The sequence below is a fragment of the Myotis myotis genome, unplaced genomic scaffold (genome assembly GCF_014108235.1).
Source record: "Myotis myotis isolate mMyoMyo1 unplaced genomic scaffold, mMyoMyo1.p scaffold_m19_p_10, whole genome shotgun sequence".
NCBI classification, from domain to species: Eukaryota; Metazoa; Chordata; class Mammalia; order Chiroptera; family Vespertilionidae; genus Myotis; species Myotis myotis.
The window spans coordinates 5,863,060-5,878,757 of NW_023416314.1; the positions used below are offsets into that span (position 1 = coordinate 5,863,060).

The following is a 15,698-nucleotide window of genomic DNA, read 5'->3' on the forward strand; positions in this document are numbered from 1 at the left end:
CTCTCCCACATTGATGTTTTTCTCTCTGTCTCTCCTCCTCCTTTCCACTCTCTCTAAAAATCAACGGAAAAAAATATCCTCTGGTGAGGATTAACCAAAACACACACACACACACAACAGAACTGCCTTATGACCTAGCAATTCCGCTTCTGGGAATATAGCCAAAGAGACCTGGAACACTAATTGGAGAGAATGTACACACCCCTAAGTTCATTGCAGTGTTGTTTACAATAGCCAAGACCTGGCAACGGTCTAAGTGCCCATCAATAGATGAGTGGATAAAAGGCCGTGGTACAGTTAAACATGGAATACTAGTCAGCCGTAAAAAAAAAAAAAAAAAAAAAAAAAAAAAAGAAGGGCATCTTATCTTTTATGACAGCGTGGATGGACTTGGAGATTATTATGCTAAGAGAAACAATCCAGTCAGAGAAAGGTAAGTACCATATGATTTCACTTATATGCGGAATCTAATGAACAAAATTAACTAACAAAATAGAAACAGACTCATAGTTACAGACTGACAGCTGTCAGAGTGGAAGGGGTTATGGGGCTGGATGAGAAGAATAAAGGGATTAAATAAGGAAAAAAACGTCATGGACACAGACAACAGCATGGGTGACTACCAGAGGGAAAGGGTGCTGGGGGGAGGTAGAAGAGGGTACCGTATAGGGAGGATAAATGATGATAGAAGAAGACTTCACTTGGAGTGGTGAGACACAATGCAATATACAGATGATGTATTCCAAGCTGGCCGCTTGACTGTATACCTGAAATCTATGCAATTTTATTAACTAATGTAACCCCAATAAATTCAATAAAATGGCTAAACTTATCAGCATTTTTCTATTTGTGTCTCCTGTTTAAGATGATAGGGATTGCACTGAATCAGTAGATCACTTTAGCTAGTATTGATATCTTAACAGTAATATGTCTTCCAGTCTGTGAACATAAATGTCTTTTCATTTGTCTTCTTTAATTTATATTAGCAATGTCTTATAGTTCTCCGTGTACAAGTCTTTTCCTCCTTAATTAGGTTTATTCCTAAGTATTTTATTCTTTTTGATGCTATTGTAAGTGGAATTGTGGTTTTTGTTTTTGTTTTTTTTCCCAGCATCAATTTATTTTTCCTAGAATTTGGATACAATAACTGCAGCAAGACAGTGCTCAATATTATTCAAACCTCACTTAAGGTTCTTAAGCTGCCTCAGCATTTGTAAATGTGAATTCACATTCCAGTAAAACTGGAAAACTAAAATTTGACATACCAACAAATTTATTCAATATTGATGTAACTACAAAATTTTATGTTAACACGTGGCCTTTACAGAATTTGGCCTTTCGAAACTAGCTTACAAACACAAAGTTACTCTTTGCTTACCTGTCCTAACCTATTTAGTGTTACACCAACAGTCCCCCTTTCCCATAGCTTTTACCATAAGAGACAGGCGATTCAGTGGGGGGGGGGGGGGGGGGGGAATCCCACAAAAAACTCCCAAAGTTCCCACCCGGAAAAAAAAATGTTAACAGAACCATCCATTTGTAAATATCAGCAGATATAATACTGGAAATAGGTCATGGGCAACTCTGAAGTCTTTTACCTAAGTAGTATAACAGAAAGTTACAGTGTTGACCAACAGAACACACAGGTTTCTCATTAAACTTTGTTATTTTAGATAGCCAGTTAGCCTGGAGGTCAAATCACCCCCGGTAGTGCCAACAACAATCCAGGCTTAACTACAACAAGACTGCGCACAAAGACCACTAGGGGGTGCACCAAGAAAAGATAAAAAAAAAATGCGGAGACAAAGAAACAGGACGCAAATGTCAGAAATGGGAGATATAGAGCTCAAAACCACACTTTTAAGGTCTCTCAAGAACTGTCTAGAAGCTGCCGATAAACTTAGTAAGGCCCTCGAAAAGACTGGTGAGACCGCCGATAAATGTAGTGAGATCCTCAAGAAATCTAATGAGACCCTCGATGTTGTGATAAAGAACCAACTAGAAATTAAGCATACACTGACTGAAATAAAGAATATTGTACAGACACCCAACAGCAGACCAGAGGAGCGCAAGAATCAAGTCAAAGATTCGAAATGCAAAGAAGCAAAAAACACCCAACTGGAAAAGCAAAATGAAAAAAGAATCCGAAAATACGAAGATAGTGTAAGGAGCCTCTGGAACAGCTTCAAGCATACCAACATCCAAATTATAGGGGTGCCAGAAGATAAGAGAGAGCAAGATACTGAAAACCTATTTGAAGAAATAATGACAGAAAACTTCCCCCACCTGGTGAAAGAAATAGACTTACAGGTCCAGGAAGCGCAGAGAACCCCAAACAAAAGGAATCCAAAGAGGACCACACCAAGACACATCATAATTAAAATGCCAAGAGCAAAAGACAAAGAGAAAATCCTAAAAGCAGCAAGAGAAAGAAACTCAGTTACCTACAAGGGAATACCCATACAACTGTCAGCTGATTTCTCAACAGAAACTTTACAGGCCAGAAGGGAATGGCAAGAAATATTCAAAGTGATGAATACCAAGAACCTACAACCAAGATTACTTTATCCAGCAAAGCTATCATTCAGAACTGAAGGTCAGATAAAGAGCTTCACAGATAAGGAAAAGCTAAAGGAGTTCATCACCACCAAACCAGTATTATATGAAATGCTGAAAGGTATCCTTTAAGAAGAGGAAGAAGAAGAAAAAGGTAAAGATACAAATTATACAAATTATGAACAACAAACATGCATCTATCAACAAGTGAATCTAAGAATCAAGTGAATAAATAATCTGGTGATCATAATAGAATCAGGGACATAGAAAGGGAATGGACTGACTATTCTTGGGGGGGAAAGGGGTGTGGGAGACGCGGGAAGAGACTGGACAAAAATCGTGCACCTATGGATGAGGACAGTGGGTGGGGAGTGAGGGCGGAGGGTGGGGCGGGAACTGGGAGGAGGGGAGTTATGGGGGGAAAAAAGAGGAACAAATGTAATAATCTGAACAATAAAGATTTAATTAAAAAAAGAATAAATAAATAAATAAAAACTTTGTTATTTTAATGGGTCTCAAAATTCTGTGACAGATTTTTGGTCATGTTGTTTCCATTAAAAAGTACTGATTTTAAAAACTAATAACTTAAAAACTGCCACACACACACAAAAGAACCAAATGGTCCACAAAACATTCTCCTTTCCTTCTGAAGGTTTTATGATACATTGTAATCATTAACCAGTCTTTTACTATTAAACTTAAATGGCCAATTGAGACAAACAGTTCTGAGACCATTCTTCCACCGCTGATTAAGACTGGGGTGGCAGGTGTTGGAAATAATATTCATTTAGCCTTCTGAGCTTTCTGGGCAGATTTGGTGACTTTGCCAGCTCCAGCTGCCTTCTTGTCCACTCCTTTGATGACACCCACAGCAACTGTCTGTCTCATGTCACGAACAGCGAAACGGCCCAGAGGAGGGTAGTCAGAGAAGCTCTCAACACACATGGGCTTGCCAGGAATCATATCAACAATGGCAGCATCACCAGATTTCAAAAACTTGGGGCCATCTTCCAGCTTTTTCCCAGAACGGCGATCAATCTTCTCCTTCAGCTCAGCAAATTTGCAAGCAATGTGAGCTGTGTCACCATCGAGCACAGGTGCATCTCCAGCACTGATCTGGCCTGGGTGGTTCAGGATAATCACCTGAGCTGTGAAGCCAGCTGCTTCCATTGGTGGATCATTTTTGCTGTCACCAGCCACATGGCCACGGCGAACATCTTTGTCAGACACGTTCTTGACGTTGAAGCCCACATTGTCCCCAGGAAGAGCTTCACTCAAAGCTTCATGGTGCATTTCAACAGGCTTCCCTTCAGTTGTAACACTGACCGGAGCAAAGGTGACCACCATGCCAGGCTTGAGAACACCAGTCTCCATTTGGCCCACAGGGACAGGACCAATACCACCGATTTTGTAGACATCCTGGAGGGGCAAACGCAGGGGCTTGTCAGTTGGACGACTTGGTGGCAGGATGCAATCCAGAGCTTCAAGCAGAGTGGATCCACTGGCATTGCCATCTTTACAGTGACCTTCCATCCCTGGAACCAAGGCATATCAGCACTTGGCTCCAGCATGTTGTTACCATTCCAACCAGAAATTGGCACAAATGCTACTGTGTCAGAGTTGTAGCCAATTTTCTTAATGTAGGTGCTGACTTCTTTAACAATTTCCTCGTATCTTTTCTGGCTGTAGGGTGGCTCAATGGAATCCATTTTGTTAACACCAACAATCAGCTGTTTCACACCCAATGTATAGGCCAGAAGGGTGTGCTCACGGGTCTGTCCGTTCTTGGAGATACCAGCTTCAAATTCACCAACACCAGCGGCAACAATCAGGACAGCACAGTCAGCCTGAGATGTGCCTGTAATCATGTTTTTGATGAAGTCTCTGTGCCCTGGGGCATCAATGATGGTCACATAATTCTTGCTGGTCTCGAATGTCCACAGGGAGATGTCAACGGTGATACCGCGCTAACATTCGGCTTTCAGCTTATCCAAGACCCAGGCGTACTTGAAGGAGCCCTTCCCCATCTCAGCAGCCTCCTTCTCGAATTTCTCGATGGTTCTCTTGTCGATGCCCCCACATTTGTAGATCAGGTGGCCGGGAGTGGTGGACTTGCCGGAATCTACGTGTCCGATGACGACGATGTTGATGTGAGTCTTTTCCTTTCCCGTCTTGGGTTTGAGTTAGCGGTGGTTTTCACGACACCTGTGTTCTGGCGGCAAACCCGTTGCAAAAAAGCTGGAATTGTTTTCTTAATTTCCTTTTTAGATTATTCAGTTAGCGTATAAAAATGCAACTGATTATTTTTTGTGTTGGTTTAATGTCCTGCAACTTTGCTGAAATTGTTTATTAGTTCTACCAAGTTTGTGTGAATCTTTAGAGTTTTCTACAAGTAAGATATGAAAGTTTTACTTCTGTTTTTCTTTTTCTTATTTAATTTCTCTGGCCTAATGTATAGTCTCTCTGTGGAATTATTTATGTGCACTGAAAAAAAAATGTATTGTTAGGTAGAGTGTTCTGCCACCATATTGTAATTTGCCTCTAACTCCCCACTGTCAAACAAGGCTTCATAGAATATCCTTACACTCCTTCCTTTTTAGACTTGTGCAAATTACCCATTTTCTGAATTGCTGAGCTCTGAGTAGGCGTATATTGTTATGAAGCCACCAGCAATGCCTGAGGCTTCCTATGTTGCCATATCTCTGCCAACACTTAGCATCATCCACCTTTCTATTTTTTGCCAAACTGATAGTGTGTAAAGTGGTGGTTCTCAACCAGGAGCAATTTTGTCCCTCAGGAGACCATTGGCAATGTCTAAAGACTTTTTTGATTGTTACAACTGGTATGCCTTTTGGATCCAGTGTGTAGGAAATAGCCTCTGTGATCCATCTTCAGCATAGTCAACTTTTACTGGAAACGGTTACTGAATTTTCCCAGGGCAAACAGAATATAGGGAGGAGGGAAGAGGGTACAAGAACAAAGAACTGTGTACGTGACCAGTAGCACATTTTCCAGGAAGATCTACCTAGACTAAAGACAGTAGAGACAACTAGAAAAGGCCTCAGCCCATTTTAAAAAATAATCCAATAGGAGAAAATAAGACCTAGGCCACGTATGAGGAAAACTATTAACTTCCTAGTACTCAGCCAATGAGGAACTGGAGGAGGGACTGTGATTGATGTTCTGTGTGTGCCTGTTCAACTGGACACCCACTCTTTGGAGACCGTATTTACGTCTCATTTTCTCTTAGCCGGTGTGATTCAGTAGTTGGGCAGCAACCTATGAACCTGGAGGTCACGGTTAGATTCTGGGTGGCTGGCTCGATCTCCAGTGGGGGGCATGCAGGAGGCAGCTGATCAATGATTCTCTCTCATCATTGATGTTTCTCTCTCTTCCTCTCTGAAATCAATAAAAATATATTTTTAAAAAAGAAAAAGTCTTGTTTTCGGCATGCTTCCTGTCTCCAAGTCTGCTATTTGAATTCAGTAAGGTGAGCATTTCTCACAAGTGGGTAAGATCAGGGATGCTGCTAACCATCTTACAATGCATGGACGAGCCCCACAACAAGGAATTATCTGACCCAAAATGTCAATAATGCAATATTGAAAATGCCTGTTTTAAAGTGATAGCTTATTTTTTATTTTGATTTGCATTTTTCTAGCTACTAATGATTTTCAGCATTTATTTGTATGCATTTTGGCTTTTTGGTTTCCACTTCTATACATTTCTATGTATAGTCTTTGTTGATTTTCTTTTAATTGAAGTAGCTGTCCTTTGCTTGATTTGCAGTAGTTCTTTGTATATTTCACCTATCAATTTCTTACAAATTTTAGAGAGTGCATATATCTTCTCCCTTTCTTTTTTTTAAATAAGATTTTAATATCTTTTTATTGATTTCAGAAAGGAAAGGAGAGAGAGACATAGAAACATCAATGATGAGAGAGAATCATTGATCAGCTGCCTCCTGCATGTCCCCTACTGGGGATCGAGCCCGCAACCCAGGCATGTGCCCTTGTCTGGAATCGAACCTGGGACCCTTCAGTCCGCAGGCCAACGCTCTATCCACTGAGCCAAACCAACTAGGGCTATCTTCTCCCTTTCTGTTAGCCCCTGTGAAGGATTAATATGGCCACAAATTCTTTGGCAGTTTTCCCATCAAGAGGTGGAAGTCTATGCCCCTTCCTTTTGAATGGAAAGCCTATAGTTGCAGGCTTTGTAACTACTTCGACCAGCTCCCACTTCCTGTCTGTGGAGCAATCCTTGGAGCCCTGAGCTACCATATAAGAAGTTCAATTACCTGATGGAGAGACCCTACTGAGAGGCCCTGACACTATAAAGAGGAGAAGGGTCCAGCTGAACCCAGCCTTTCAGTCATCCTCTCCAAGGGATCAGGAATTGGAGTTAAGTTGAATACCACCACGAGACCCCAATCAATGCCATGAGGAGCTGAAAAATAGCCCAACTGAGCCTGTGCTACGAATAGTAAGGTCTAATAAAATGATTGTTGTTTTAAGCTACTAAATATTAAGATAGTTTAATATGTAGGAATCGATAACCAGAACAGTATTCTATAAACTTGTATCCTATAAACACTGAACGCTATTAGTAGTTCTAATAGTTTGTTGATTATGTGGCAGTTGTTTTGGCAGATGATTATATAATTTACAAATAATGGCAGTTTCACCTCTTCTAATCCTTACATTTTATTTTTCTTCTATTGTGGTATCAGCTAGAACTTTTCATGGCAAGTTAAATATTGGGAGTGATAGTGAGCACCTTTATTTGCTCAGGATAGTAAAAATGATCCATTGAAATTTTCTTTGGTAAATATAATGATTGCTTTAGATTTTTGTAATATAATATGTATCAAGCTAAGGAAACTCCCTAGTATTCCTGGATTGTTAACAGGACAGGGATTGTTTTCCCCCTGTAAATATGGGGGTGGACCCATACTTACTTTGAGATAACTATAAGATTTATTTTCTGCCCTAACCAGTTTAGCTCAGTGGACAAAGCGTCGGCCTACGGACTAAAAGGTCCCAGGTTTGATTCGGTCAAGGGCATGTTACCTAGGTTGCAGGCACATTCCCAGTAGGAGGTGTGAAGGAGGCAGCTGATTGATGTTTCTAACTCTCTATTCCTCTCCCTTCCTCTCTGTAAAAAATCAATAAAAAATATATTTTAAAAAAGATTTATTTTCTTCTACTCTATTAATGTAATAAATTACATTGAGATTTTTTTTTCAATATTGCTATCCTTGCCATGGAACACTTTACTTTGAGTGAAACTAAAATTATGAGTTAACAGCTAGTTATTTCTACCCAATCAGCCATTGCTCAGTTATCTTTTTAAAATCTTTATTGTTGAAAGTATTACATATGCCCCCCATTTTCCCCTATTGATCTCTTCTAGCCCGCCACCACCCCCACCCCAAGCCTTCAGCACCCTATTGTCTGTGTCCATGGGTTATGCATATATGCATACAAATTCTTTGGTTGATCTCTTTCCACCCACCCACCCTCCCCCGCCTTCCCTCTGAAATTCCACAGTCTGTTCTATGCTTCTATGTGTCTGGATCTATTTTGTTCATCAGTTTATTTTGTTCATTAGATTTCACATCTGAGTGAGATCATGTGATACTTATCTTCCTCTGACTGGCTTATTTCACTCAGCATGATGCTCTCCAGGTCCCTCCACACTGTCTCAAAGGTTAAGAGATTCTTTTTTTTTTTACTGCTGCATAGTTTTCCATGGTGTAAATGTACCACAGCTTTTTTACCCACTCATCTAATCTACTGAAGGGCACTAGGGCTGTTTCCAGATCTTAGCCATTATTGTAAATTGTGCTGCTATGAACATAGGGGTGCATACATTCTTTATGATTGGTATTTTGGATTTCTTAGGATATATTTCTAGAGGTGGGATCACTGGGTCAAATGGCAGGTCCATATTTAATTTTTTTAAGGAAACTCCATAATTGTTTCCATAATGACTACACCAGTATACATTCCCACCAACAATGTACTAGGGTTCCCTTTTCTCCACATCTTCGCCAGTACTTGTTATTTATTGATTTGTTGATGGTAGCCATTCTGACTGGTGTAAAGTGACACCTCATTGTTGTTTTAATTTGCATCTCTCTAATGATCAGTGACTTTGAGCATTTTTTCATGTCTCTTGGCCCCTCTGTATGTTCACTTTGGAGAAGTTTCTATTTAGGTCCTTTGCCCGTTTTTTAATTGGATTGTTTGTCTTCCTTTTGTTAAGTTGTATGAGTTCCTTATATATTTTGGATATTAACCCTTTGTCAGATGTATCATTGCCAAACATGTTCTCCCATCCAGTGGGCTCCCGTTTGGTTTTGTTGATGGTGTCTTTTGCTGTGCAGAAGGTTTTTATTTTGATGTAGTCCCATTTGTTTATTTTCTCCTTAGTTTCCTTTGCCCTAGGAGATGTATCGATAAACATGTTGCTATGAGAGATGTCTGAGATTTTGCTGCCTATGGTTTCTTCTAGGATTTTTATGGTTTCACAACTTACATTTAAGTCTTTTATCATTTTGAGTTTATTCCTATGTATGGTGTAAGTTGGTGGTCTAGTTTCATTTTTTTTTGCATGAATCTATCCAATTTTCCCAACACCATTTATTGAATAGACAGTCTTGTCTCCATTGTATGTTCTTGCCTCACTCCATTATCTTTTTTAAAAATATATTTTTATTGATTTCAGAGAGGAAGAGAAAAGAAGAGAGAGAGAGAGAAACACCAATGATGAAAGAGAATCATTGATATGCTGCCTCCTGCATGCTCCACACTGGGGATGGAGCCTACATCCCGAGCATGTGCCCTGACCAGGAATGGAACCATGACCTCCTGGTTCATAGGTCAACGCTCAACCACTGAGCCATGCCAGCTGGGCCATCCCATTATTCTTTTTCCCCCACTTCATTATCTTTTGATATTTATTAATGCTGAGAAGTCTGCTGTAAATACAATTGTAATTAATTCATAATTAATACATCTTTTTCACCTCATATATTTTAAGATTTTCTCATCATGCTTATTGTTTTGAATTGTCATAGTGATATTTTTAGGTGCATATTTTGTTTTATTTATCCTGCCCAGTATCTGAGAACTCACATCTATCTTCAATTCTGGAAAATCTCTTCAAATAATGCTTTATCATTTTTTCCATTAATTCTCCTAAAACACTCCTTTGGATATATATTGGAGTCTTTCATTCTTTCTTCCATGCATCTTAACTATTCTGATTTTTTTTTAATATCTTTTTTCCCCCAACTTGCTGCATTCTGAGTGAATTCCTCAGCTATCTTTAAATTTGTAAATGTGCAAATTTGTCCCTTATAGCATTAATGACATCAACTAATTTCTGGTATATTTAAAAAGTTATTTTTCATATCCATATGTTTTTTAAATTTCTGCTTTTTATTTAATATTTATTGCTCTTTTCAAATTAAGTTATTCCTTAATTTTTCTTTTTGTTGATTTTATTGTTGCCTGTTTTGTTTTTCAAAATAGGTCAAATAATTCCTTGATTTCTGGTTTTGCCAATTGTGTGAACTTACATAATATATAATATTAAAAATACGAATGAGCGGTTAAGATACATAAAAGAGAACTATTGAATTCACCAAGAATGAAGCACATTAGGAGGGGAATTTACTGAGACTGAAGATTATAAATACAGTTGTAGATATGTGGAATTTGTGGGCCTTAGGGAATTCAAGTGGACATATTTAAAAAGTAGTTGGACATGTCATTTCAGTCCTCCTGGTGGCATACCTGGCATGGGAGTATAAATTTAGAATATGCAAGCACACAGGTGAGAGTTGAAGGTATGGGAGTTGATAGTATAATCTAGGCTTATCAAAAAGAAGGGCATGGAAAAGTCAACAATAGAACCATTGGAAAGGCAAATTTAAATGATTCACAGAGAAAGATGAGTTCATAAGAGAAAGAGAAAAGTGGTCAGAAAGGTGGGAGAAAAATGTGTTTAGCACAATGTCACAGAAACCAAGAGAGTGAAATTTAAAGAAGAAAGGTGGGTAGTCAAATGGATTATAGAATGGTCCATGAGATTTAGCAAAACTTTCACTTTCATAAGTAGTTTCAGGAAAGTGGTAGGTCAAAAAGTAAATAGGGGACTTTTTGACAAGATGAAATAATAAGTTCATGTTTGATGCAATCCCTTTGTTCCTAACACATAGCAGTGGCAGAGTGTTTTAAAGTAGAAAAGATAAATAACAATATGGGCAAAATTAGTATCAAAATGTTTAAATAAACAAAAACAAAATTCAGGAGAATGCGCATTTGGCCTCTATGTCTAGAAGCAGACAGGAGCAGCTAAGAGTTTCCCTTCTACAGACTAAAAGTGCTCAATCCAAGATGAAAGAAGAAACCAGCTCATTGCTTAAAGCCAGGAGGCTGTGATGGGATTTTTCCATTTGTGAAAGAAATATGGAAAAATCATGTCCATCAAACTTCTGAGGTGCTTTGTTGAATAGAAACTCTGGGCTTAGTGCGGTGGGAAGACTCAGACGTAGCATGATGATTACACACTTACATAAGCTATCTGCAGCTCCATGATAGTGTTCAATATGATAGCAGGACAGCAGCCCCACTCATCATTATAAAACCTGGTTTAGAACTGGGGGAAAATGTAGAAAATGAAATGGAGGCAAGTGCAAAACTATGAGTCCAGAGTTAGAGAAAGAAAGGAAGAAAAACATTTATGCCAGATTACCTACACAGGGCCACTTCTCACTAATTGAATCAGAAGTTTAGATTCACAGAAGTGAAATGAAGATGTTTTTGTAGAGTAATATATTTTTAAGTTAAATAATAGAATCACTTGTTAATTAGTTATTCATTATAATTCTGAAACTTAACTTTTTTTATAGTGGGTCATTGAATTGGAAATTTTCCAGTCTTAATTTTAATAGGTATTTGCCAGATAATTTAAGACTATACCTGAGATGCGTGTTTGGTGCTGATCACACAAGTCCTTCTTATTTCCTTTGTGAATCAGCTGAAGGCAATGCTTAACAGCAGGAAAATGTCAAATAACATTGGGAACACCATCTCTCCTCCCTAATGACATGATTAATTTCAGAGATGTACTAAGGCCTTTTATGTATTGTTATCCAGAGTTCATTCAGATTTGTTGTTGGAATTGAGGGCCAAAATCAAAGAGGGAGAAGAGAGAGGAACTGATATTCCTTGAAATCTGCCAAGAACTTTATCTATTTTTTCTCCTTAATTTACTCCTTACAAAAAATGTACGTATCAGCCCAACTGGTGTGGCTCAGTGTTTGAGTGTCAACCTATGAACCAGGAGGTCACAATTCGATCCCCAGTCAGGACACATGAGTGGGTTGCGGGCTCGATCCTCAGTATGGGGGATTCAAGAGGTAGCCGATCAATGATTCTCTCTCATAATTAATGTTTCTATCTCTCTCTCCCACTCCCTCTCTAAAATCAATAAAAACATTATTTTTAAAAAAGTGTACAAATCAGTATCCCATATTTTAAATGAAAGAACGAAAGACCAGAAAGGTTAAGTGACTTACTAAATTTATACCATTCTGACTCTAATATTCCTTGAGCCTCCTAGATCATAATGTGATGAATAAATGGACTTGCTGAATTTTTCCAATAAAAAAAACCATATGAATATTCAAGCACAAGGCAGTTATCTATTGCTGAATGATATTTTATTAGCTTAATAATTTGGGCCTGCCCTTAGCATTAATAAGCTTCAGCACTAGTCGCGAGAGTTTTAGTCACTGGTGAGGAAACGTTCTCGTTTTAAAAAATTCAATCAGAGAAAGGGCATCTACTTCTTGGAGGCTGCAGTGAGAGAGGGCCTCTCTTCACGAGTGATGGGAATGGTGCGCTCAGGGCCAGAGGCCTGTTTCCTTGGTCCATTCACACTGAGGACCCCATCAGAGGACAGGGAGGAGGTGATGGCAAGAGGGTCCACATCTGCTGGGATCCGGTATTTCCTGTGGAACTCCCGGGAAATGAAACCGTGTTCATCCTAATCCAAGAGAAGGAGGAAAGGGGCAGAGAGATGAGAACAGGAAAAAGCAGCACTTGCTTAGAACTCACACATTCCCCTTCCCCCGCACCTCCCACTTCCCCTTTCAGGTGGGACCAATGCCATGGCAACATGAGAGAAAGTTTTTTCTATTTGGGGCTAAGATGACGTTGTCTAGGTGGTCACTCCTTCAATGAGAATCTGAGAAATCTGAAACAGGCAAAGCCTCACAGCTCTCAAACCCTAAGGCGTGGATATGCTTAGAGATATTTCCCAAAGGTTTAGGTCAATGTTTGTTGGGCCTACACGTTTTGGAATATCATCCGGCATTGAAGACCCAAGTGCCTGAGGAAGCTCAGATATTGTTCTGACTCTTTAAGAATGTCCCAGAATGTTCCAGACCAATAGCACTGCTGCTATTAAAAAAGAGAAAAAAAGATTCCATCCAGGGAGACTGTGACCCAAACTTAGGTTATATACACAAAATGGAAACAGCCTGAGGACCTCAAACTATACTGTTTATTGTACAAGGCTCCGAGTTATCACTAATTGGTAAAGAACAAACTTATTGAAACACCCTCCTGGAAAGTAATGAGAAGCTGGCTATTCCATTCTTCAGCATTCTACTACACCTGCTGAATCTCAAGCATTTATACAGACAGGCTCTCAACAGATTCCGTCTGTGCTCCAGGGTATTAGGAGCTGAGTACAGCTCTGGAACTGAGGCAAACCAAGTAGTTCACTCTTAAGATGGGCTAAAGAGAAGAGGATTCCAGAACATCAAAAGTCCCAAACTCAAGAGCCTTCAGAGTGCATGCAGTTAATGTCATTAGGTGTCCGACAAGCACTATGCCTAAATCAGTGCTACTCAACCTAGACTGTACATTACAATGACCTGGGGGCTTTTTAAAATGCTGATGCCTCTGTCCCATCCCTAAAAATTCTGATTTAATTGATCTGAGATGCGCCTTAGCACTGGAATTTTTTAAAATTCCCCTTGTGATTCTAATGTGACCACGGTTGAGAACCACTGGCTTAAATGGGAAGTGAACATCCCATCTATCCCATCTAACCCATCTAAGGCAATCAAATAAAATTAATGCAAACAACAAAGATCACTTCTCTGGCCAAAACAATAACAATACCAGGTCTATCCTGTTTGCAGGCCCTGATGGGCTAGGCCTGGAGTGTTGCCAGCCTCAGAGGCTGATGGCAGTGTCTGGCACATAGTATGTGCTGAATGAATGAACAGAAGAGAAAAGAAGCTACACACCTGGCGCTCTTCATGTTTGCCGTGCACCTCAATCACATCTCCCAGCACCTTGACCTTGAGTTCTTCTGGGGAGAAGTGCTTCACATCCAGGTTGACAGAGAATCTGTCTTTCTCCAGACGCATCTAGAAACAGCAAGGTGGGAGAAAGGGGTCGGAGAAATAATGGTCAGGAGGTGCATTAGTGCAGTCTCATCATTCTGCTTTCTTTCCCGGTAGTTTATCCTCCTCTTTTTGGCTAAACATCCCTTTTTGAATAAACGTGGCTCTATGGTGCAGGGGAGCCACCATAGTGGTACCCAAGGCGCACCACTTGGTCATTAGGCCCAAACTTTATTTACAGGGACAGGGAAGAAGACAGGCCACCCAGGGGACCAATCACAAGGATGGGTCTGGGCATGGCTTCTGCTGCTTCTCTGACCCCAATGCCTGGCCTTGTCATTTGTCTGTGAGACAAAGGCCCCTTCTTCTTGCTCAGATCTCTGCCAACTTTCCCACCCACTCAATCTGGAATGTTCTGCTGGCCCTGATTGTCCTTCCAAAGCCCTTGCCCACTCAGCTCCTGTTTACTCACACTTGGATATTTTTAAAACAGTGTTATCGGTGACAGCTTCTGTCAACCTTATGTGCTCACCCGGTTTTCCCACCCTCTTAGGACAAGTAGGGCTCCCAAGACTTGACCTACATTCTTTTCTCTTTAGGCTCGGACCCAGGCTGGTGCCTGACACAGCCCTGAGAAACTGGGAAAATCTTAGAAGAGGAAATAAGGAAGGAAATTGTAGTTGCTGTCTCCAGCTCTACACAGTGGGGATGGAAAGCTCAGGATGGGGTAGTGCTGTCTCCTGCCTCTGAAACATGAAATGATAAAAGTTTCAGGAGTATGAGTATTAGAAGTGGTAAGCAAAGGAGTCTGCAGGCAGCTCTTTCCTTGCAGATCTTTATGAACCAAACCAGAAAGGGGCATCTTACTTAAAAGTTAGGGGATAAAAGAGTATCTTCCTAGCACATGGAAAAAATGTAATAAGTGGGATACAGAGGAGCATCAAAGACAAACAGGTGACTGGAGAAGAAACTAGCAATTCATCTTTCTTCACTGCAGGATACATAAGTGCCTAAAAGACTTAAGACACTTGGATATAGCGTCCCCTCTGACCAGATTCAGACAGAGGAACAGGAGAGCAGATGGAAATGTTTCCAGAAGGTTCTGGAAACTCTCCTGCCTGTGGAGGGGAGACTTACCTCTGAGAGCCCAGTGTCAATCCAGCTGGGTGCCCGCAGGAACGACGGTGGCCGGAGGTAGAAGGGGCTCAGGGAAGTAGAAGTCGGGAAGAGGTCAGACTCCAGCAGGTGCTCACCAAAGAACTGGTCAAAGAGGCGGCTGGGGGAGTGGAAAGGGAAGAAGGGGCGGCGGATCCAGGGGTGGTGGATGGCGATGTCCATGGCGGCTGGTGAGTGGCTGGTGAGTGTCTGGGTCAGCTGGCTGGTCAGCTCCTTCAGCTGCAGCTACATCCAGCCCCTTATATACGCAGCCCTGTGAAGCTTCTGGAATGATGATGTCAGGGGTTTTATTATCCAGCTCACCGCCCGTTCATAGAGACTTGTGATCAGGGATTTGGCAGTGTGACACATACCCAGTACTCACTGAGCTAAGAAAAGAGAAATATAAACACGCCTGGCCTGTCCAGTGACTTGTCCTGGACTTGTTTCACTAGCTTTCTGTCCACACCCAGTGGCACCCTCCCCTCACCGTTTGGGAAACGGTCAGGAATTCCAAGCAGGCGGGCGGCGTGCCCCTCCTCCTCTCCAGCCAGCC

At 40.7% G+C, this 15,698-nt stretch overlaps 2 protein-coding genes across 2 annotated transcripts; both read right to left on the reverse strand.

The window, feature by feature from the left end:
• Positions 1-3,155: 3,155 nt before the first annotated feature.
• LOC118664336 (elongation factor 1-alpha 1-like) lies at positions 3,156-4,804 on the reverse strand. Its single transcript, XM_036324338.1, is given in 2 exon segments — positions 3,156-4,076; positions 4,079-4,804. Coding segments are annotated over 2 exon segments (1,083 nt in total). The 5' UTR covers positions 4,425-4,804; the 3' UTR covers positions 3,156-3,339.
• A 7,466-nt stretch (positions 4,805-12,270) lies between these two features.
• CRYAB (crystallin alpha B) lies at positions 12,271-15,529 on the reverse strand. Its single transcript, XM_036324339.1, is given in 5 exon segments — positions 12,271-12,615; positions 13,889-14,011; positions 15,125-15,331; positions 15,333-15,457; positions 15,460-15,529. Coding segments are annotated over 5 exon segments (714 nt in total). The 5' UTR covers positions 15,515-15,529; the 3' UTR covers positions 12,271-12,411.
• Between the last annotated feature and the right edge of the window lie 169 nt (positions 15,530-15,698).